The following is a 24537-nucleotide window of genomic DNA, read 5'->3' as shown; positions in this document are numbered from 1 at the left end:
TCTAGCCACCAAGTTATGTCTTTTTCCAGAATTCTGTGAGCCCTCTTCATCTGACGTCTAAAATTTTCTTTGGCTCAGGTCTTCTCCCTTTACTTATGTCTTCTCCCTTTTACTGATTATTTTATTTTTATTTTTTATTTTTTGGCTGGGCCACGCAGCTGGTGGGATCTTAGTTTCCCGACCGGGGATGGAACCCGGGCCCTCGGCAGTGAGAGCGCGGAGTCCTAACCACTGGACCGCCAGGGAAGTCCCTCTTTATGTCTTCTCCATCTGTTCCTTTTTCCCTGCTAGAAAGCCTAGTGTTCAATGATTAGGTCTCCTGGATTGACCTCAAGCATCTTCCCTTATTCACCTCATGATATCAATATCTTTGTGTTTACAAGACACTCCTTCCAGAAAACTAATTCAGTTCTCAGTAGGGGCTGTGATCCTTTGTATTTCATCTTGTAAAAGTTTCATCAGGAATGCTAACTCCTTGAGAATTATCACTTTCTTCTGGTGAATGCTTTTTTCTGTCTCTTTATTCTGAATGTTCAGCTTGAGGTTTCTAGCTCAAGTTATTCAATCTCTCTTAAGGTGGATCAGGTTTGTTCTTTGCAAAAAAAAAGGGTTTGGCCCCCGGCATCCAAACACAGCAATGCTTCTAGGGCGGCGGCAAATCATCACACAGAGCAAGTTTCATTCTGGAACCCAGCAGTGAACAGGCTGGCACACTGGGACCCACCCCCTCCACCCAGCCATGGGGAACATCTCCATCTGAGCTCACGTCTCTGAGAATAAGCAGAGGAGACGCGCTCCTTCCCAACTGCCAGCTCCTCCCCACTCCAGGTTCCTGGGCTCTACGCACGTGGCTTCAGTATTGTGGCTCACGGGCTCAGTAGTTGTGGCTCATGGGCTCTAGAGCACAGGCTCAGTCACTGTGGCGCACGGGCCTAGGTGCTCCGCGGCATGTGGGATCTTCCCAGACCAGGGCTCGAACCCGTGTCCCCTGCATTAGCAGGCAGATTCTCAACCACTGCACCACCAGGCAAGCCCGGCAGGCGGATTCTTAACCACTGCGCCACCAGGGAAGTCCCAGATTATATGCATTTTAACAAAGTTTTCCTGAATATCTTGTATGTGCCAAGCACCCTGGTACACGGTATGTGCCGGAACGTATGTAACAGATACCCAAAGAGGTGCTTTCAATACAGTGCGGTAAAAAGAGAGACTTGGGAGCACAGAAGGGCACTGGGTCCAGCCCAGGGGGTCAGGGGAGGTGGTCAAGGAAGGGATCACAACTAAGCTGGGTCTTGAGGACAGACCAATGAGAGCAGTGAGGACAGGTCATCCCAACAGAGCTGGTGGACCTGCAGATGAAGAAAGTTCAGCAGACAGATGAAGCTACAAACCCAGTAAAATAAACAGCACGTAATAAAACAACAAAGAGTGCACCAGCATTTCAGAAATTAGGGAGGAGCCAATCTCACCCCATCATCTTGAAAAGCGCCATCCTGAGACAGAACAGTTAAGAGGATGAAACCCAGGGCTTCCCTGGTGGCGCAGTGGTTGAGAATCTGCCTGCCAATGCAGGGGACACGGGTTCGAGCCCTGGTCTGGGAAGATCCCACATGCCGCGGAGCAACTGGGCCCGTGAGCCACAACTACTGAGCCTGCACGTCTGGAGCCTGTGCTCCGCAACAAGAGAGGCCACGATAGTGAGAGGCCCGCGCACCGCGATGAAGAGTGGCCCCCGCTCGCCACAACTAGAGAAAGCCCTCGCACAGAAATGAAGACCCAACACAGACAAAAATAAATAAATTTATAAAAAAAAAAAAAAAGAGGATGAAACCCAGAAAGGACTCTGTAAAGACTGAGGACAGCGCAGCAGGGATGACAGCAAACGTACCTGTTGTACAATGAATTGTAAAAGATACTAGCACGGCTGTCCACCCCTCCTAGAGGAAAGGAAGCATCCCTGGGAGGCGGGGGGCGGGGAGGGAGGTACTTAGACCATCTCCATCGACCAGCAACCACTTTCCCCTACACAAATCGATGGCAGCTTAACAGAAGACGGCAGAGCAATTCAGATGTGCCCATGCGCTAAAACTCAACATTTCTAAAAGTGAATTCTTCACGTTGTCTCTCACACCCTCCTCCGGATGTCCCTGTTTTCAGCCTGTCTCTCTCTCTCTCTCTCTCTCTTACTGATATCACCATTTTCCCAATCACCCAATCTTAACACACATCGCCTTTAATTCATTTCTCCCTTTATGGGAAGAAAGTTAAAATTTTTATTAATGAAGACATTTATCACATTCCTAGAAGGAAAAGCTCTATACTGGAAAATGTGCTAATTCCCTCCTAGAGTAATACAATTTCGCCAAAATTCAAATTGGATTTTTTGGAAACCAGCTAAAGTGACTCAAATACTCATTTGGAAGAATAAATAAGAAAAACAGTAAAAAAAAAATTACAATGAAGAAAACTTGCCTTGTCAGATACTAAGATACTGCATAGCTACAACAATTAAAATCATACAACCAGTGAGCAAAATATAGAGAACAGAAAATATATCCAAGAATATACAAGCGTCTAACATAAGATAAAAAATGGCAAATTCAAATCAGCGAGGAAAAGAAATCTCGCTCAGTAAATGCTGCTGGAATAATTGTCAAATGTTTTAAATACATTTTCTTACAACATATGTCAAAGTACATTCCAAATGGATTAAAGACAAAAATATTAAAACATGGGAACATGAAACCCCGAAACATCTGACCTTCGGGAAGGAAAAATCTTTCTAAGCCTAGAAACAATGCTAGAAATCACAATGGAAAAAGAAGACCTCTATATTTCAAAAAACTGAATAATTAATATACTACCAAAAAAAAAAACCAACCCTGTACAAATTATCTGCAACAATATAACAGAAATGGATTGGCACTGTTCACATGCCAAAAAATAAACAAGAATAATACTAAAACTCCAATGGAACATTGCGAAAAGACAGGAGTAGACAAATCACAAGAAAAAATGACCAATAAATATATGAAATTCAAGAGACACACAAATTAAAACAATGAAATACTTTTTTGCCTATCTAATTAGGAGAAATCATTTAGGACCAGAGTAACACCGGCAAGGCTACCACGAGACCAAGAGGACCACTATCCTCCTACCAGCTGCGTGTATTTTATAACACTTCCTGAAAGGACACAGAATACCTACCAAGAGGTTTACAAATGATCTTATATTTTGGCCAAGTAAGTATCTATCTGATAATTTAGCCTAAGGATATGTTCAGACACTTAGACACATTAATACATACAACAGAATATCACGGAGATGTTAAGAATATTTGGGAATATTTAATGACACCAAGAAACTTTATGATACGCTGTTAAGTAAAGAAGTCAGGATGTGAATCTGAATACACAATACAGTCTAACTGTGTGAAAGTGCGTATCAAAAAGGCTCAGTAACCACACCACACAGAAATGTCAAGAGTCATGATCTCTGAGTGGCAGGATTATGAGTGATTTTTATTGTCTGGACACAGTTCTTTAGTTTCTTCATTTTCTATAAAATGAGCACATATTAACTTACATAATCAAACAAGACGTTTGTATTTTTTAAAAAACCACCACAACAGCTCCACTGGCTCCCCTCTCTCCACGGGATACATTCTAAACCCCTGACCACAGCACACTCACTGCCTTTTTAACCTCCACATCTTTGCCTCCCATCCCTCCTTAACGCTCTGGCAACAACAAAGAGCGAACCAGCCCTCAACACGGCTGCATTCTCGCACAGCTCCACTTCTTGGCAGGTGTTGCGCCCTCTGCGGAAAGGCCCTTCCACCCCCAAAAGGCCTCTTCATCCTGAAAGACTCACTCGAATGTCCCTCTTCTGTGAAAACCTCCCCAATGTCCCCAGGAAGAAATACTGCTTCCTGGTCTGGGTTCCACTCCTCTTTGCTCAGGGCAGCACTGTGGAGGGAGGGCGCCATAACGAGGTTTACTGTGTGTCTTCCTCCCTGTGGTAGACGTGATGATGCCCCAAAGATGTCCACTCCTAACCCCCGGCACCCGGGAATATGTCACATGGCAAAGGGGCTTTGCAGGAGTGATGAGATTACGGATCTTGACTCGGGGAGATTATCTTGGATCATCTAGGGGGTCAATATAATCACAAGGGTCTTATAAGAGGGAGGCAGGAGGGTCAAAGACAGAAAAAGGAGATGTGACCATAGAACCAGAGGCTGGAGAAGGAACTTTGAAGGTGGAGGGAAAATGCAGGTGACCTTTAGAAGTTGGAAAAGGCAAGGAAACAGATTTGTCCTGAAGGCTCCAGAAGGAATGCAGCCCGGCCAACACCTTGATTGTAGACATCTAACCTCTAGAACTATAGGCAAATAAATCTGTGCTCTTTTAAGCCCATAAGTTTGTGGATTTGTTACAGCAGCAATAGGAAACTAATACACTCCTGACCACACCAAAAGCACCTTGGGGTGGGCACGGGGAGGGGAGGGGAGGGTGGGCCAGGGCAGCAGGGGACACACTCTGTCAACATCAGGTGATAAACGAACCACTGTCTACCTCAAGGAAAACGATGGAAAATAAGTAGGAAAATGAGAGGAAGGAGGAGAAAGAAGAGGAGGAGGGGTTAACATTTACTGAGACATTAAAGTTTATTGCTAATTTATTTGTTAATGTTTATTAACATTTTTTGAGAACTTATTCCCCCTTCCAGGCATTGTTCTAAGAACCTTACGTTGTTCTGGGAATTCCTTTAAGGAAGTGCTATTATCCCCATTTTACAGAGAAGGAAAACAAAACAAGAAATTAAGCAACTAGCCTAGGATCACCCAGCTGGTAAATAGGGAAGCCAGGATAAGAATGCAGGAATTCTCGCTCCAGAGCCCAGGCTGTTGAATATTAAGAAGAAACAGCGTACACACTGAGGGACCTGCAGGAATTTGCACGTTTGCATAAGACACAGGGAATAAATATACTTTAAATTAGGCTGAACTTATTAAAGGACTATTCTCTATTCGACCTGCCATGCTCGGTGCAGCTCTGTTTTCTGCGTGGTCCAACTCACACGTGGACGCAAACCCCGCGGCCTGATGCCGAAGGGGCTGTTTGAAGGCTGCGGGGACGCCGCCTGGGGCCTATCCTTCCCAGGCATCCAGCCCTCCCTCTTACCCCTGCCCAGTCTGTCCGCCCTGTCCGGCAGTCCAGCGCACACTCCCCGCACGAGGACCTGAGCTGACGGTGGTCAGAGAAGCCCCAGGACCTGTAAGAAGTGTTCTTTTTGGTCAGGAGAGCCGGCGGAAGGGAGGTGGGTGACTGAAGGCCGGCAGCAGCACTGACCCCCCCCGGAAGCAAATCGGTCATGGTTCCCAGATTACAAGGCAAGGCCAGTGGGGAAACACATCTTTGCAAAGTCTCCCTTCCCTATTTTCAGTAAGATCTGAAAGGAAAACACCCTCCTTCAAGGGGAAAACTTGACCTCAGGAAAGACTGCTTTCAGGTGCTAAATACCGATGCCTGGCAATACTGCCCACGACAGAAAACCAGTCCGTGAGTCAGAAGACCAGCTAAGGAAAGTCACTCCGAATCCTGAGAAAAAGGATAATGGGATGAATACAATTTTTTTAAAAATTAAGAGACATGGAGGACGGTCAGCGAGACCCACCCAAGCACTGCAGGAAAACCAGGTGGCAAGAAGACAGCAACGGCAGAAAATTAACCTGAGATAAAGAACAGGGTTAACGGACTTCAGGGATCACCAGTGACCTGGCAAAGCACCACCAGGGGTGTGAGCCGAGCCGGGCCGGCCCGCCGCAGAGGCAGGAGGGAGGGTTCCGACCTCCGACGAGGGCGCTAGAGGCAGGAGCCTAGGAATGACTGGCCATGACTGGCCCCGACTGGGGGCTCCCCATCCTCCAGGGGGCGCTGCAGATGGAGGTGCCGAGCCCACAGCGAAGGTGCCAGGCTGAGCTGGAGGAGGTGGGGAGGCCCCTGGCTGGAAAGAACGAACCCTGCTTCCCCGCTGCACTCGCCCCGACAGCCGACCCCAGAGGGGTGGGTTCCCCACTCCGGCCGCCTCTCTCAGCCGCCTCAGTTCTGCCCTAACTACCTACCTGGACTTAACCCGGGACCCACAGGTTAAAGTAAGGGCTCAGTCCCCAAGATCGCCTCCCCCCCACCCCCCAGAGGTGCTGTCACAAGTCCCACGTTGTCGCCTGTACTTCTGACCAACCGGCTATGAACCACCGGTCTCACAGCCTCCCCCTCAGCTTTGATCATCCGCTAGAGCCGCTCACAGAATTCCGCAAACAGGTAGATCACCGGTTTACTGCAGATGACACAACTCAGCACGGATGGATGGAAGAGAAGCCCATCCAGCGGCCACACCCTCCAGCACCTCGACGCCCTCCGCAGCCCGGAAGCTCCACAGCCCACAGTGAGTTTATGGAGGTTCCGCTACGTAGGCAAGATTGATGGGACCCCTGGCCATTGGTGGTGAAACCCCTCCACACCCCCTCCCCGCCCCAGGGGTCCCAAGCCTCCGACCGCCCGCCCGCTGGTCCCTCTGCCACCAGCCCCGCCCTCAGGTACGGGAGAAGGAGCTCGTTCCAAGTAAGAAAAGACGTTCCCCTCACCCCATCACTCAGAAATTCCACTGGTCTCGGGGCTCTGTGCCGGGAACCGGGGCCCAGATGTACATGTCTTACTCTGCCAGGCATCACCAGGCCTGCGACTCTGCAGGGCAGGCAGTGACCTGGCCTCCCCGCCCGGCCTCCGGCGCACGTGTCCCAGGGGGAACAGAGAGAGTCAGGCGCCGCGCTGACCTCCTGAGTCAGCCAGCCCCTGTGCGGGCAGGACCTGTGGTCAGCGTGCAGCCAGCTCCCTGCGAGTGAATTTTTTAAGGAAGAAAACTCCGCGTGATCTTCATCTGCTTTCAGGACGTCAGAGGGCTCCCTTCGGGGCAGAATTCGTAAAGGAAATGAAAGACGGCAGGAAAAAGCCAGGAAACAGATTCTCCCCTGGGGCCTTCCCCTGGCTGATGGCGGACGACAAAGGTCTGACCACCCGGCCTCAATGTGGGACAGGTGTCAGGACTGTCCCAGCTCAGCTCCCCCGGGACTGACGGACAGCGGCTGTGACTGCATCACGCCCCCTCTGCCACCCCACTTCCGTGGACCCCTCACACATACTGTTTCCACGGGGACCCCCCCATAAACCTACTGCACACAGATCTCTGTCTCGAGGCCTATTTCCTCGGAAGCAACCAGAACTATCCATTATAACCTCATTACACGTGTGTAGTGTGCTCATTTAATTATTTGATCTTAAAATAATCTTTCTTTTAATTTAGTCTTATTTCGTTTTTTTAATATATAAATTTATTTATTTTATTTATTTATTTTGGGCTGCGTTGAGTCTTCATTGCTGCGCACGGCATCTCTCTAGTTGTGGCGAGCGGGGGCTACTCTTTGTTGCGGTGCGCGGTCTCCTCATTGCGGTGGCTTCTCTGTTGTGGAGCACAGGCTCTAGGCACGTGGGCTCAGTAGTTGTGGCACATGGGCTCAGTAGTTGTGGCACGTGGGCTCTAGAGCGCCGGCTCAGTAGTTGTGGCGCACGGGCCCAGTTGCTCCGCGGCATGTGGGATCTTCCCGGACCAGGGCTCGAACCCGTGTCCCCTGCACTGGCAGGTGGATTCTCAACCACTGTGCCACCAGGGAAATCCCAAGTCTTATTTCGTTTTAATTCGTCTTATTATTTCTTCAATCAGAGGTCAAAAGCTCAACTGCCAAGAGATCCACACAGGTAAATAAAGGTCTGAAAGGCAAAGTAAGGAGCCAAAGGGAGTGGAGGGAAATATGACATGTGGAGCTCAGGCCCCATCCCAAAACTTCCAGACACTCCGTAAGTAAAGAAGGTTTGCCCATCCACATCCTCTGTACCGTACTTCCACAAAGGCATAATCGATACACACACAACTCTGCACTCGGCTTTGTTCATCCCCCTCGACATCACATGCTTCTCATCCTTGGGTGTAATCCTGACGGTTCCGTCTGGCGCTACCCAGTGAGTCAAATCACCACAATCACTGAACCATTCCTTCTGTTTAGACGGCTACACTGTGGGGAAGTGACCTAGCAATGCTTGTGACGGTTATCAGATGGGGTGCTGACTAAATGTCTACTGTCAACATTCATGGGCCTAGATTAATTTCTTCTAAATTTGGCTTTCGGGCACTGCTCCTGACACGCAGACAATGAAGCACAGCAGTTTCATAGATAAAAGTGAGCACGAGGTTCTCACGGATAATACAATCCACTCGGTATTACACAAACGTCTTTAAAGTCTAAATAGCAACTTCTTTGGGAATAATGGTCAAAGCTGCCCATTTCACCTAAATACGAAATAAAACAGAAACCTTTAGGTCAGTCAGCAGTCTGCATTCTTTTCATGCCAAGGCAAAGGCTAGACTTGTATTTTAGTATGATTTCCCTTTGTTCCCAGAGTAGCTCATGCACCCTTATTTGGAAGTTTTCCTTTCTGGCCTGCAATTGGGGGAAAAAAACAGTACTCTAGAAACTCAAAATGCTTTCTAGTCTGGCATCTCCAAAGCATCCCACGGAATCATGCACTCCTTCTAAAAGGTGGAAGGGGCGTCACGAATGCAGCTCAGGCCCTCATCTGACCAACGTGAAAACCCACCGAGGTCAAAAAAGGAGAAATGAACCTCCAGCGTCTGTCTCTGAATCCAGGACTCTGTCTAATATACGACCTATCACCGAGACAAGATGCAGTTTATTTCACGCAGTCCGTGTAGAATCAACCCCCTCCCTGCACCGTGCACACTGACTGTCTCATTTCTGAAGCACTCAAATCTGATGCTACAGCCTTGAGGGGATTAGAACTCCTTGAGGGATGATGCCCAGGATCACATCAGTGACCCCCCCCTCCCACACAGACCATGTCCCCTTGTTTCTTCCTCCCTTTCTCCTCTTCCATCTCACCTCCTTCCCCGGCCCTGCGCCACCTAAGCATCTCCTCTCTCACTCCTCCCGGTCTGGCCCTGCTCCGTCCCCTCCTCTCGTGGAAAGAAGCCTAAATTTCTCTACTTCGCACAAACCCCGGCTCAGCCCAGCCCAGCCCCGGGGCCGGGCCGTTCAGCAGCCACACAAAGAATCTTCCCCCACCCCCCGCCCCCTCCACCCAGGGGGAGAAGGGAGCCTGCCCGGGCTGGTGGGGAAAGGTCCACCTGGGGAGGCCACATCCGAGCTGAGGCCTGGGAGGATGAGCAGTAGGTTAAAGGTATCGTTTATCTTCCCAATGGCAGCACTTTTGACGGTGAAGATAACAAGAGTAAACCGACGGGCGGAGGCGGGTGTTAGCTGGGACGGTGGCAGGCAGGGTAACCCGCGGCGGGCTGTGAGTCCTGTGACAGGAGCATCCCAGGAAAGGGGCAAGGACAGGGGGAGGTGGGTCACGGGACACAGAGGACACGCCTTAGGCAGGAACAGCACGTGACTACACAGGTGCGCACTGAGGCCCCGGCTAAGGCTCACCTGGACGGCCCTTCAGCCTCCTGAGGTGTTGTCATTAACCGGGAACAAGAAGAGATCTCCAGAGATGGTAAACATGTCTGTGCCCTAAACTTCACACTCTTTCCTCAACAGGAGAAGCACCTCTGCTTTAGACACATCTGGCAGCTTTGGTTACTGGTTTCCAGGTGCGTGGGAACACACCTGCGGCAAGAGATAAGTGGCGGGGGGAGTCCAGAATGTGACCAGCACATGACCCCGTGTGGACTGACCACAGCCATCAAGGAGCCCCAGGGCACCCCAGGGTCAACGCTGGGGACAGAACTGACAGGGACAGTGACGATCTGAGTAAACAAAAGGAGGACGTTGGTAACACTTTTTGGGATGATTCTGTATCCGAAGTGGTTAGCATAAGACTCTGGATACCAGAATTTATTACAGAGAAGAGGTTGTTTTAATGTACAGATTACATTAAAATGGAATCACTGTTATCTCTTCATTTTCATTTTTTCTTTTTTCTTAATCGCCTAGAATTACTGATTGAAAATCCCTACCAAGGCAGAAAGCACAAAAGCAGAAAGCCACAGAAGATTAGGATGCCAGGAAAGTTGTGAGGGATACACACAAACACAACACGCACAAAGGCACACCCCTCCCCAACATTGTGAACCTGCAAAAAGACACTGTTCTGTCACATCTTTGGTCCAGCTTGCAAGCATGTAATTCCACGTAACTCTGGCACACTGTAATGCACTCAGACTGAAGAGAGAGCAGAAGAGACCAAAATAAAACTACAAGCAGATAATTTTCATGATAGTTCTATGCCCATATGAGCCTATGAATAGGCTCTTTGTTTATCTGTTTATAAATCAGAAGAGAAGGTTAGACTGCTGATAGCTTAGCCTTCCAAGTTGTTTTGTTTTGTTTTGTTTTTTAATGTGGCTACTGGTGCCAGAGAGAAAAGCAGGACCCTTTATTTAGAGGAAGGAGATGAATTCTTTGGCAGATAAAACAAAGGGGATTTTCAAGGGCTCTGAAGGTGGTTGGCACTGGTTTTTTCCTGGATATAGTTTCAGGTCAAAACTTATGACTTTACTTTCCAAGTTGATCATAACCCCTAATCTTAACACTCATCGTAATTAGGTTTAATTTGGAACAAGCAGCTGGAAATGAGGGAGGATAAGGGGTAAAGGAGAAAAGACTAGAGAAACAGAGCACGGGTTTTACAAAATGGGCAGAGGCAGAAGGACACTGGTAAAAGAATATTTACGAATAGATCTGACTTATGACGGGGGATGGCCTCTGTGACAGGCAGGGAAGGAGACGATGGGGGCAGTGTCCTGGCCAGCCCCCCAGCGAGTCCTCAGCCCAGGATATCTGGCTTATCTCTGTAGTGGTCTGGAATGCAGAAAAACTCTTTCTGTGAAAGAAGCTTTTCTGAATTTCATAACATTAAATGATTTTTTTAATCTCAATTTTAAATATTTGGCCAACCGCATTAATTTTGAAATATCAAACCTACTTTCTCCTGAGAATTCAAAAATTCCCTGGCAATACAAGGGACAGCTGCCATCAAGGTCTTCATAAGGATACACGGAAACCTTCGAAATTCTCCATGTTTTAATGCTGCTTCTATGATACTACTACACAGTCTGGTCTCCGCTGATTGGAGCCATAACAACACTTAAAGAAAGTAAAACAGGATTCAACAGACTAGAAACCTCACACCTAAAGCACATTCGGGCAGCACACTCCCCAGGTGAAATCCCAGTCTCCTCCATCCCCAAAAAAAGTCACAGAACGTTAAAGGTAGCAGAGAACCCTGCACACACAAACCCTTTTTCACATACAAGGCAACAAGGGACCAAGAAAAGCTTTAACTGATAATTCACCTTTCCTGTTAAAAAACTTTTTTCTCCAAGAGGAGGATTTAAGAAAAACCTGATTGAAAATTTCATTATAAGGTGAAAAATTTCAAATCCATCACATTATTCTGCCTAAAAAGAAAAATCATAATCTCAAGAGCGATGCCCGAGAGGCATTTTACAAAACTCAGCAACTGTTTCTGACCTTAAAACCTGTAATATGTGAAGGATAATTCCTCCGTGTAACAGGGGACATCCATCTTGTGACCACGAGCATCCAGCTCAGAGTGGAGAGCTCACGGTTCATCACAGAGGGCCGCACACACCCATTTCTCCCCAGGCTCACGCCATGAATGTGACCTTTTAATAAACCCTTGTTTCTGGTTATCACTAACTTAAAGAAAGCTACTGTCCTACACACATCTACATACACACATGGACGCACGTAGACGCATGTTCGCACATATAGGACTATACGTGCATTTCCAAGCTGGTTACCTTACTGTATTCTCACTAGTTCTAATAGTTTTTCAGTTGATCTTCTTGGCTATTATAACAGAAGAATTACAGTCTCTATAAATAATGCTAATTTTGTCTCATTTTCAATAAACCTTAAAAAAAAAAATCTTACTGCCTTGGCTAGTCTATCTGAAAACAACGTCCTCTATGGGCACCACTGTTTTTTTCCTGACCTTTGAAGGAATGTTTTTAGTTTCCTGTTAAGCATGGTGTGTGTGGCTTTCAGACCATTTTATTTATTATCTTAAGAAAGAATCCATTCATTCCTATTAAATGTTTATGAGGTAGATGTTAAGTGTTATTAAATGCACTACTGACATACAGTAACATGAATTTTTTTCCTCTTTACATTTACTGATGTTGTAAATTCTATTTATATAATACCATTATTGCATTCTTGGAATGAACCTTTTTTTTTTTTTTAACCAGTGGGTGTAATATTTTAAAAAGGCATCGCCGGAGTAAATTTGGCTTATATTTCACCTGGGATGTGCACTCCATACTGTCCTCTGGGTTTCTTTTTTCCTCTCTCTCTGAAAGCCTCTGGTATCAGGAGGAGCGTTGATAGTATTAGCACTGCTTCTGTCAAAATAAATTGAAATGCTCTCCATCTTTTATGTACTTTGGAGTATTTTTCAAGCTTCTGTTATTTGAGTATCACCTTTGCATTTTTGGCTGTATTTGCATTTACCTGTCCTATTATATATTTAATATTTTTCTGCATCAACTTAATATCGACTCACTTTTTTTTAAACCTAACCTTGTCCTAAGCAACACAGATTCGATGAACTAGTTACAATTTTTCTAACACATTTTAATTTAATTATCAAAATAAGAACTAGTCATCAGTATATACCTTAAACCATTATCTGCACCTTCTGTAATATAATAATCTTTGGGAAACGATACATTAGACGTCTTTAAATAGCACAGAAATTCTATTTTTCTGATCTTTAAAAAACTCTGCCTGTAACAACATCTGGGTTCAGGATTCTTTTTGGAGCTTTTTTTCTTAAGTCACTTTGTGATGTCTTCCAAGATTATTTCTCTGCCCAAGTATCTCATTACTTCATGAATTGATTTTGGTAATTTCATTTTCCGAGAAAATTTCAATTTCATCAAAAATTTCTATTTTTTCCTCTTTTTAAAAATCTCCACATCTCTGATTACATACATTCTTACATTACTAATTTGGGGTATTTGTGGGGTTTTTTTTCTACGTTTAACTACAGCTTTATCTACTTCATTGTTTTAACAAAGGACCTACTCTTAGATTTTTCAATTCTAGAGTTTTTTTTTTTCTTTTTTGTTAATTCATATATTCATTTAACAAATATTTACTAAGTGCCAACCATGTGCCAGGCCACCTGCCAGGTGCTGAGGGTAGGAGAAGGGGGAACAGACGCTGTCATAATTTACTTCATTAATTTCTGCCCCTTTAAAAAAACTCCCTCCTGTTTTCCCAGATATCTTTTGTTGTTTATTTTCTAATTTTCTGCACTTCATTTATGATAACAAAAGCTTTCAGAGAAATGAATTTGCTTGCTATTTGTAACTTTATGAAGTATTTCATAACTATTTTTCTAAATGATGTGAATTATAGTTTTCAGTTCCTATTTGCGTCAATTTCCAAACAGTTTTTTTTTTTTTTTTTTTAGGTATAATTGACAAACAACATTATATTAGTTTCAGGTATACAACATAATGACTGGATATTTGTACACACTGTGAAATGACCACCACAATAATAAGTCTGGTTACCATCGGCCACCAACACTTACAAAATGATTTACCCTCCCAGCAACTTTCAAATGTGCAATACATTATAATGAACTATAGTCACACCATGCTGTACCCAGATGGATTAAGTTTTTAAATTTTCAATTTTCATTCCTACAGTTTTATTCCCTTACAATCACACAGTGACCAGTAAAATTTCCCTTAAGAGATGGTAATAAGGTTTTCTTTCCAGTCTAGAACAGATCAATGTTTTAACCATTCCACGAACAATCTAGAAAAACTGTAAGACACAGGTTGAAGTCTCTCATTTCACATGTGAGTTTTTTCAGGCATTTCTAATAGCTTTTGCTTTAATCACTTCCACGGTTTTGCTAGTTAGTATACTGCATTTTGTAACGGCTACTTTTTCTCCTTGAATTGTACTTTTATCAATAAAGAAGGTCCTGTCTGATTTAAGGTACTCTGTGGTGTGTGTCTTTAACTGATACTACAGTCAGCTGTAAGCCAGGCAGAGGCCTGAGCGATAGCCACAATCACATCACATTTTGCTTTACTATCGAGAAAGACACCGCCTTAAGAGACAGAAAGTGTTAAGAAAAGCAGGCAGAGTCGTATCGAGTCAAAGGTCTTCTGAGTCAGATGGGAAAACGTTTACGTATTTTAAGTCCCAAAGACGCGCAAACCCTAATCAAGTGATACGGCTGGCCGTTTGAATGGAGGTCTCAGACTCCTGTCAGGAGCTACAGGAATTAAGTAAAATGTAATTTGGATCTAAGGTACATGGGCATTATGACCACTTCCTTCTTCAAGTTTTGAAGTTAGTGTCACAGAGAGATTACAAGGATTTTGAACCTAGAACTCTCTACCCTATCAGTAAGGTTGAAGGCATAAGAGAGATATCCTCAGATAAAGGTTGAGACAGTGCATCACGCGTGGATTATCTTTGCATGGGCGCAAACCCAACTGCTCAAGAATGTGCCCCAACCACAGCAAAAGGTGCTCTGGCTGGTATGGGTAAGAATCCCGTCCCTGTTCCTGCCAGAAATCTCTGTTGGTTAAAAAACCTCAGCAAACTGAGAAGGCAACCCCAAAATTATATGGGATGAAATCCCAATACCATTTATTATTTGGAATAAAACACTTAAGTAAACATATTTTAATTTGAGAGGTTAGAATCAAGGAGAGAAATATTCAAAATAATTAAACAAGTAGTAATAGTATTATGTATTAAGAAATACCTGCATTTTGGAATTACGTGTTTTAATGTTTAAGAGAACTGGACCTACCAAGAGTTACCGATCAGCCTCAAGATTCTAATTTAAAATGTGTAATTGAAAGTGTGCATCTATACACACACACATATAAAGAGAGAATGTGTGAGTGTTTGGGGATGTATAAGAGGACTTAAGAAACACTATATTTTTAAGAATAATTATTAAATGTATAAGACTTCTAAAAACTGGACTTGTTTGTCAGTCAGACTTTAACAGGTACCTAAATACATTAAATAAACACAATTTAAAATATTTAAAATTTATTAACCAAGTTTGAAAACTTGGTTAATAAATACTAATCAAATAGTGATTAACAAATCACCCTTAAATAGTGATTATTAAATTTTACTTGAGTTATAAATAGAATAACAAGATGCTGAATTGAAAGCTTTCTTTAGAATTCGTTTCTTATTATTCACAACTTTAATTGACTTAATTTTAAGAATCAGACTAACATCGGAATATGCTTTTCTGCAGCATATATATTTTGTTTTTTGTTTTAATCTAGAGGAGGAGGCTCTTTTTTTAAGTGAGTTTAACCCATTCACATTTATTATAGTAACAAATATATCTGATATTCTCACCTTTTTTTTTTTTTTAATTATGTGTTATCATTGATCTTTGCTATATACATCTTTTTAATCCTAAAAGGCTGCATTTTCCAAAGTATGTCTCTCAGGACACTAGTTCCACTCTGAAATTCTTCTATGGAACAAAATACATCTGAGAAAAATGCATGCTATATTCTCTTCTTTGTGACTATTGTAAAAACTCTGATGAATCCTTGAAATCTAAAACTAAGGACAAGAGAAGCCACTAACTCATTTGCTCAAGCCCTCCTACCAACTCCACTCCCCTCCTCCCTTAACTCAAAACCCCAAACTGCTAATGAATAAGATAAAAGAGAGTACAAAAAAAAAAAATTGGAAATAGAAAACAGAGTTGATGAAATTTTAGAAGTCAATAGGAAAACTGGAAGAAAAAGGTGAACATAGAGATGATACAATATATAAAAGTTCAGCAACAGAGAGAATCACAGGAAATATTCCAGCCAAAGCAAAGGGAACGCAGGAAAAGAGAAAAAGGATTCAAGAAGCAGTGGGTTCACCCGAGAGTGAGACAGGACCAGAAGGCAACCAAGTCCAAACGGAAACATTACGTCAGAAGGCCTAGAATAGTAACAACTAAAGCTTACCGGGCACTTTCTGTGATGTGTGAGCCTATTCCAACCCATCATGTGTTTCAACCTATTCATGACCACAACAACCCTATGAGGTAGGTTGTTCTACTATCCCCTTTTCTAGAGCTTAACTCACTTGCCCAAAGTCTCAGAGCTACTAAGTGACAAAACTGGGAGTTGAACACGGAGTCTGGCTCCAGAGCCCAAACTCTCAACCACCAAGCCTTGTGTCTCTAAGAAGAAAATGAATTCTCTGCAACAATCCATAAAATCGAGAAGGTGGATAAGAGGGTAAAACCATGTTAAGATAATTTTCAAAGTATCAATAAATAACTATACTACTTTCCAATCTCCTTACTCATTCTATTTTTCTTTTAAAGTAATATTGTCTGTCACAGATTATAAGTTAAATGACCTAAGATTGCATTTCCTTCTCTTCTACATCTAAATGCACTACCTGATTTTCCAGCACATAATATACATGGGATCCTAATATTTTAAATGCTGATTGGTTTTCAATTTTTAGAATCAACCTACAAACACACACAGAAGATTTAATGATACTGATTAGGAAACAGAATGTTCTAGCCATGTAAAAATAAAGGTTGAGAGTAGGCCAGGACAGGGTATGGAGGATGTAGGGGAAAAGGCAGAAGAAATTTAGAGACAGCATATCCTCCTTTACCTAGCCAAGGACACTGTTTAAAGTTGGTTACCATCAAGAAATACAAGTGGTAAATAATAAAAGATCTCCTTAGTATTTTTGTTTTTTGAATGAAAATTTCATATAGCAAAGTTAAAAGAATTTTACAGTGAACAACTAAACACCAACAACTGTATTCCACCATTAACACTTTACTAACAATAGATTTAGAAAATTTCAGTATGACTTGCAGGACTGGGGGGAGGAGAGGAAGACAGCAGTAAAAATGTGCTGAATTCCTCACCTTTCACAGTGACGGTTAGTAGACAGCCTTCAAAGCTAATAAGTCAAGAAATAGCATAGGTATAGCATATTATGTAGAATTACAGAGATAACCACCATTTCTTTGAAATGCATCAAAAAATAAAAGGGACTGACGGATGGATAGCAGGATGAATAGAAGGATAAAGCAAATGTAACAAAATGTTAATTGTAGACTCTACGTGGTGGGTCTATGGCTGTTAACTATATATATCTTTCCATTTTTCTGACTAAAATTTCGTAAGAAAATATTGACACAGATGTGGTTGAGAATGAGCTGCCTTCCAGCCCCGAGCCTGGCCGGTGGAATGCGGGTGGGGACGACGGGTACCCCGTCCAGGCCTGGCCCCGCCAGCCCCCGCAGGACCCTCATGCCCTCTCCCTTCTCCTGACCGCCACCAGAGCCAGCACAACCGGGGAGCCAGACCCTGAAGACGACGTTCCCCAGCCTGAGCCTCTAAGAACCATACAACTCCCTGGACGGCCCCCACCTCCCCCTAGACTGGGGTGTGAGCGAGAAATCAACTTTTACTGTCTTAAGGGGCTATTTTGGGATTCGTCTTTAACCACAGTTAGCATTAACTATAACCAGTACTGAGGGGAATCTGAGGGAGTATGGGTAGAAGCTTTTACTTTTGTTTCCTATCATTGGTAGCCACTGTTTAAACACATACATGCAAATTTAAAGCAAAGAGTAAGCAGATATCAGCTAGTTGTGAGACTGGGAAAAGCCTTCTAAGCTTCTAACCCTAAGTAGAAACTAACGCCTCCTTTAGCATACTGGGTACCTTTGTGTGAACATAAAATGGCAAAATGGCACCCCTTCCTCTGGAGTAATACAACCCCACCTGGGCCCACTCATTTTTTTATTCCCAGCTGCCTTTGAACAGTGCGCAACCTGCACGACTATACACAGCAGCCCTCTCTGACTTGCAGGCACCAACAACCTGGTTGGAAACTGAAAGACTTTAAGAGACTTTGAGATCTTTTAGGAAGTAAGAGGTGTGGTCATCAACACGTTCTGATTCCAGCTGCCCTCATCCGTGCAAACTTTCATGCCTTCTGCTTGATTCATTTCTCCTGTCCATACTGTAACACCACAGTAAAAGTGACTCATCTCAGAGGATCGCAGACCCCACAAAAGAGACTCTTGCTGTCACAGCGGCCAATTCTAAGGCTAGAAAAGCAGCAGCAGCTGAGAACCGCCTTCTGCCCCAGGCCTGCCCGCAGAGGGGGCTGGGGTGGGGTAGGGGTTGGAGATGGGGCTTTTACCTCATTTACCCTCTCATAGCCCCTCCCTGTCCGAGTAACCGAGGTCAGGGATCCAAGGGAGTCAGCCAGGAGGTGCGCCACTTGGATCTCCATTCGACAAAGACCCTGGCGTTCAGCTGCAAGGACTGGGGTTAGCTGACGCTCCAGCTGTCAGTGCCGCTGGGACTCAGCCTGGCTTCTGGGCCTAAGGCACATTCCTCCCAGGCCGCCTCCAGCAAGAGGACCAAGGACTGGCCATCACTGCCCAAGCGGGGGCTCCTCTCCTGGGCGGTCTGCTGGGGGCTCCGGGCAGCTGGCCAGGACTTGGTGGGACCTGCACGGTTCTCTGCCCACACCGGCTGCTCCCTCCTTTTCCTTTCCCAGGTGCTGCATCTGCATCATGGTCCACAGGCTTTCCAGGCCCGGTCCCGCTTCCCACCCCTTCCCTCTCCCCTCTGATAACCCTCCTTCGTTCCTGATTCTGTTTAAGGGTCTGCGCCTCAAAGGACAAAACTGACACGACAGAAGACGGGTGTGAAAATCATACTCGGGCGTTTGTTGCTCTGCCTCGTCTGCCTGTTTCCACCGCCCGCCCTTGGGCCCTGCTCCGATGACCTGCCAGAGCACTCGCTCTGGTGCTAGTCGATGCACCACACCTGCCAGTGGGAGGCCCCACCGCTTCCCGTGCGAGCGAGGTGGTAGAGGGGATTGAGGATTCGTTAATCTTTAACGAAACTCTCATTTCCGGGATCTCATTGGCGCATTCTATAGCATTTCATCACAGCATGGAGATTACCTAAAGTTATACACACACTTTCAGCCAACAATAGTCTAGCATTATAATCTTTCCTAAGACTTTCTAATTGGGTATCTTTACTCGCGGCAAATCAGCCTGAGTTCCCATTCTGAAATTATTTGCACTCTGAAAAATGCAATAAAATAACTCACTGGCATAAAGTGTCCTTCTCATCTCCTATCCATCAGAGCGCTTTAAAAAGCAAGGTTGGACTTCCCTGGTGGCACAGTGGTTAAGAGTCCACCTGCCAGTGCAGGGGACGTGGGTCCGAGCCCTGGTCCGGGAAGATCCCACATGCTGCAGAGCAACTAAGCCCGTGAGCCACAACTGCTGAGCCTGCGCTCTAGAGCCCACAAGCCACAACTACTGAGCCTGTGTGGGGAAACTACTGAAGCCCGCGAGCCTAGAGCCCGTGCTCCACAAGAGAAGCCACCGCAGTGACAAGCCCGCGCACCGCAACGAAGAGTAGCCCCCGCTCGCCACAACCAGAGAAAGCCCGCGTGCAGTAACGAAGACCCAACGCAGCCAAAAATAAAATAAATAAATAAATTTATTTAAAAAATAAAATAAAATACAAATAAAAAGGTCACTTAGAAATCAGAATACAAGCACCCGAATAACTCTTAAAAACTCTAACAAAGGGCACAGTCTCCTCACAGTTTTGACACTAAAGAAATAATACACAGAGCAAGTGTGTACTACTGAGAGGTGTTTTTAAAATGTTACATATCCTTCACCTAATAGCGTATCACAGGGCTGTTTATGACACAGGCAAATCTGCATTAATTTGCAAATGTTGGCTATTTTGCCCAAAGAAGTTTGGATAAGCGCTGTGTAGTTTAGAAAGTCACCGCTACGTAATCAATGCAGTAACCCCATCTCCAGAGTTTTTCTTCGCGGTCTGTCTCCCTGTGTGGCAAAGTTTTCCACCCTGGTTGTCATACCAGCCCAATGTCCCACAGCTGCCAGGAAGGCACCCACCACCGCCCAGCCTCAAGGATGCGGCCTGGCCCTGCCTGGCCTCCCTGCCAAGGTGAGTGAAGAGCAGTGACCTCAGACTAAGAGACCCAGGTCTTAATTAACGGTCCTGCCTCCAATTCGAGGGCTAAGTCACCTGGACAAGTCGCTGCACCTCTCAGAGCTTCCACTTCCTCATTCAAATTCAAATTTAAAAATCACCCGCTGGAAAAAGTGTTTCGAGTTCTGACTCTGTCCCACAAACACAGACCCGTCACCTGCCAGCCCAGGACTCCAGTCCCAGCTGGACCATCTCTCCCCAACCGGCCAAGATACACTTTTGGGGGCTAAAGGAAATCCCGTTTGCGTGTGTGGCAGTACAGAAATGTTCTGTTTTGTTTGTAAACGCGACCCCGCGGTCAGCAGCATCTAACTCTGCGCAGGAGGTCAGGATGACCAACAGGAGATGAAAACCAGAGGCCAGCTGCCTTCCACCCAGCTCGCCCAATCTCTGAGCAAATAAAAATTTGATAAGCCGGAGAAGCGCCGGTATCCCAGAATAAGCACTGGCTATTTTGAGTAAGAAACAGTCACAATCCAGCCCCGGGTCTGAGGATGAGTTAACAGACCTGCTGATGGGCCGCCACCTTCCACAGGACTCTGGAAAGTGTGTGACACGCACACGGACAGTGCCCACAAAGTCCGCACGAACTGCCCACGCGGCCACGGGGGCGACCCCGGCCCCTCGGCCGCCCCCGCCCCGCCCCCGCCCGCGGGCCCGGGCGCCAGGTGAACCGGCGGCGTTTCCCCGTCGCGGCGCGGGCACAGGTGAGTTCACCACCCCCGGCGCGCATTCCAGAGGCGGGACTCACGCCCGGGAACTTCTCCGTCCGCGCCCCTCGGCGCCCGCGGGCAGCGTGGCCCCGGCCCAGGGCGGTGGGGGAAGGGCGCCCGGCCGGGAGGGGGTGCCGCGACCCCCGCCCGCCGCACCGACCTGCTTCGGGATCCTCGGGTCGCCCCGCGTGGTTGCCCATGCTCTGCGGCCTCGGGCAGCGGCCGACCGGCTGCCTCGGACGGCGTGTCCACCGCGCGGCAGCTCGCGCCGGCTCCGGCTGGCGAGGCGGCTACGTCCGGCGGGTCCGCTCCAGTCAAAGAAAGGGCCGGCGCCTCCAGTCCCCGCGACCGCCAGCCGCTCCGCGCCCGCTCATCTGCATACCGCCCGCCCACCTTATCTACATACCGCCCCCCACGCAGGCCGTCCACCTCGACTCGGGCTGCCCACCCTACACGGCCCGCCCACCTCATCTACATACCGCCCGCCCACCTCATCTGCATATCTCTCTGGATCTTCCAAAGCTTCCCTCCCAGGCGGGGGAGGGACGCGCCCGCTGCCCGACTTCCGGCCTCTAGGGGCGGACGCTGAGAACTGCGGCTGGACCCTGCAGGCTGGAAAAACCCCACTGCGGGGACGCCGAGGCCAGGTGTCACGAGGAAGGAAGGCACAGTCCCGCGCGTGAGAAATCAGACCTTCGGGAAAAACCTGGGTTGCCATAGGACGGGCGCTTCGTAAGTATTTTTTGGGAATTAGTTCTTGGATGAATGAGTAGACGAATAAGCAAGTTTTGAGGCGGAGGCGGTGAAGACGACGCTTTAACAACATTCTCCACGATGAATACTGCCACTAATAATAAATATGCATGCCAGTCACAAGGACAAACTGACCTCAGAAATGACTGCCTTATCGGGGACTTCCCTCGTGGTGCAGTGGTCAAGAAGCTGCCTGCCAATGCAGTGGACACGGGTTCGAGGCCTGGACCGGGAATATCCCACATGCTGTGGAGCAACTAAGCCTGTGCGCCACAACTACTGAACCTGTGCTCTAGAACCAGCGAGCCACAACTACTGAAGCCTGTGCACCTAGAGCCTGTGCTCCGCAACAAGAGAAGCCATCGCAACGAGAAGCCGGTGCACCGCATCGAAGAGTAGCCCCCGCTGGCCGCAACTAGAGAAAGCCTGAGTGCAGCAACGAAGACCCAACGCAGCCAAAAATAAATAAATAAATAAATGACTGCCTTATGTGAAAACGCTTAGAACTCACTAAATCTTGCAGTGAAAAGTATGTAATGGGGAAAAAAAAATTATGAGCAGGATGGCAGGTTCCATGTGCTGCATCACTTCAACACTGGCCAATTCTCAGCTCTCATTCAACATCTTAGGTCACCGCTGGTCACTCTCAACAACAGTTTATTCCCTTGGTTTCAGGGACACCACACTCTCCTAGTTTTCTGCCACTTCCCCGGTCCTCCTCTCTGTCCCCTTCATTGGTTTCTCCTCATCTCCTCTAGACCCCCAGCGCCCTAATGCCCAGTCACCTCCATCCAACTTACTCTTTGCCTTTAACTTGGCCATCACAGCCAAGCTGTGGCTTTTAGATCCCGCCTGTATATCTTCAGCCTGATGCTGCCCTCTGAACTCCAGACTCATCTATCCAACTACCTTCTTGACGCCTCCACTTTGCTGTCCTAACAGGCATCTTCAGTTTAATGGGAACAAAACCAAATTCTAGATTTTCTTCCATCGATGTCTCACGTAGTCTCCTCCATCTCCATAAACGGATGATATCAGGATAAATATGGTAAATGCCACCACCTCAGCACTTCTCACCGCTTCCACTGATACCACCTGGTCCAGCCCACAGTCACCTCCCACCAGGATCACTGCAGCCGCCTCCTAACCTTCTTCTCCCTTCTTCTGCTCCTGATCTTCACATAACAGAGTGATGCTTTTAAAACCCAGGTCAAATCATATCACACCCCCACTGACACGCTCTGATGGCTTTCTGTCTCACTCGGCGGAAAAGCCAAGCCCTAACAATGGCCTTCAGGGCCCTGAATTCCCTTCCCCTCCCTCCACCATTGGACTCGCCTCCCCCCTCACACCTGTCTTGCTATAGTAGCCTCCTCACTCTTCCCAGATAAGCCAAGTTACTCCCACCCAAGGGCCTTTGCACTTGCTGTTCCCTCTGCCCGGGACGCTTTTCCCCACATTCCTACATTACACAGACCATATGGTTCACTCACTCTCACTTCCGAGGGGCTCTCACTTCTCATTCATTCGATTAAGAAGGGCTTCTCTTATCACATCATGTGAAATAGTCAATCAGACCCTCCACACATACACTTCCCTGGTTTGTGGACCTTTGTGACACGTTCCACCATTTAGTCGACTGTATGTTTACTTGTTAACTGGTTTATTGTATCTCCAGTAGAGTGCAAACATCATGAGAACAGGGAATGAATGCATGAATGAGTTTATAGGCTGTACTGTAAACACATCAGCTCTTACACGTTACTTCCTTTCAGTAGTAATGCTGTGAGTTATTCTCCAACAAAACTAGTTTGTCAAAGACAAGAGTCATAGTTCTATAAACTACAAAACCTGGTACAACCCAGAGCACACAGAAGCGGATGTATGAAGGAAAATAAATTGCATAGGATGACTTCAGAGCAGAAATGCATATGAGATCAAGCTCAACCCCCCTTTTTAAAAGGTGAAGAATGGACTTCCCTGGTGGTGCAGTGGTTAAGAATCCACCTGCCAGTGCAGGGTACACGAGTTCGAGCCCTGGTCTGGGAAGATCCCATATGCCGCAGAACAACTAAGCCCGTGCACCACAACTACTGAGCCTGCGCTCTAGAGCCCGTGAGCCACAACTACTGAGCCTGCGAGCCACAACTACTGAAGCACGTGCCTAGAGCCCGTGCTCTGCAACGAGAAGCCACCGCAATGAGAAGCCTGCGCACCGCAACGAAGAGTAGCCCCCACTTGCCGCAACTAGAGAAAGCCTGTGCGCAGCAACGAAGACCCAACGCAGCCATAAATAAATAAATAAATAAATGGTGAAGAATAAGCCCAGAAAAGATGTTTGACTTTCCAAAATATGTATGGATCAATCGACAAAGGCTGAGTTTGTGAACACTGCCACAGTGACACCACTTCAGTTTACAGAACAGTTACATACTTATCTGGAGAGTTTTGAAACTGATGAGTCATCTTCTTAATCCCATAAACTGTTATGCAATTAACATGTATCTCATCATGAAAATTGGACAAGATACCAACCCGAGATACATCCTGTACAACTATGACTCTCTTTTACAGTCGAAAATATTTAAATCAAGTCCTGTGTGTATTTCATCTTCTTAACATTGTTCTAATCTTGCCTCTCTCTTATCTTTGCTGGCACTTGTTTAATTCAGGCTGTTAATTCACACAAGGATAAACTAGCACTAATTTCCAACTCACTCGATGCTTCCCGTGTTGCTGCTGCCCAAACCCCTCCCGCATTCCACCCATCAAGGAGGCAAATGCAACCTTATCACACCTCTGCTTAAAAGCTCCCCGCCGCTCGCTTCTACCTTTAGCATAAAGTCCCCAGTTCTTG

General features: G+C 46.3%; 1 protein-coding gene across 8 annotated transcripts in view; it reads right to left on the bottom strand.

The window, feature by feature from the left end:
* SPECC1 (sperm antigen with calponin homology and coiled-coil domains 1) overlaps positions 1 to 24537 on the bottom strand; it is a 245017-nt gene that overhangs the window by 108705 nt on the left and 111775 nt on the right. Inside the window, exon 1 of one of the 8 annotated variants that reach the window (XM_061176659.1) lies at positions 21088 to 21260. The exons of the other annotated variants lie outside the window; for them this stretch is intronic. Coding sequence (XP_061032642.1) covers positions 21088 to 21127 — 40 coding nt within the window. The 5' untranslated portion in view covers positions 21128 to 21260. Of the gene's footprint in view, positions 1 to 21087; positions 21261 to 24537 lie in introns of those variants that run through there. 8 annotated transcript variants of the gene reach the window in all.

The sequence above is a fragment of the Eubalaena glacialis genome, chromosome 19 (assembly GCF_028564815.1).
Source record: "Eubalaena glacialis isolate mEubGla1 chromosome 19, mEubGla1.1.hap2.+ XY, whole genome shotgun sequence".
In the NCBI taxonomy this organism is placed as follows: domain Eukaryota; kingdom Metazoa; phylum Chordata; class Mammalia; order Artiodactyla; family Balaenidae; genus Eubalaena; species Eubalaena glacialis.
The sequence above is the reverse complement of the archived record's forward strand: the minus strand, read 5'-3'. Positions and strand labels throughout refer to the sequence as shown.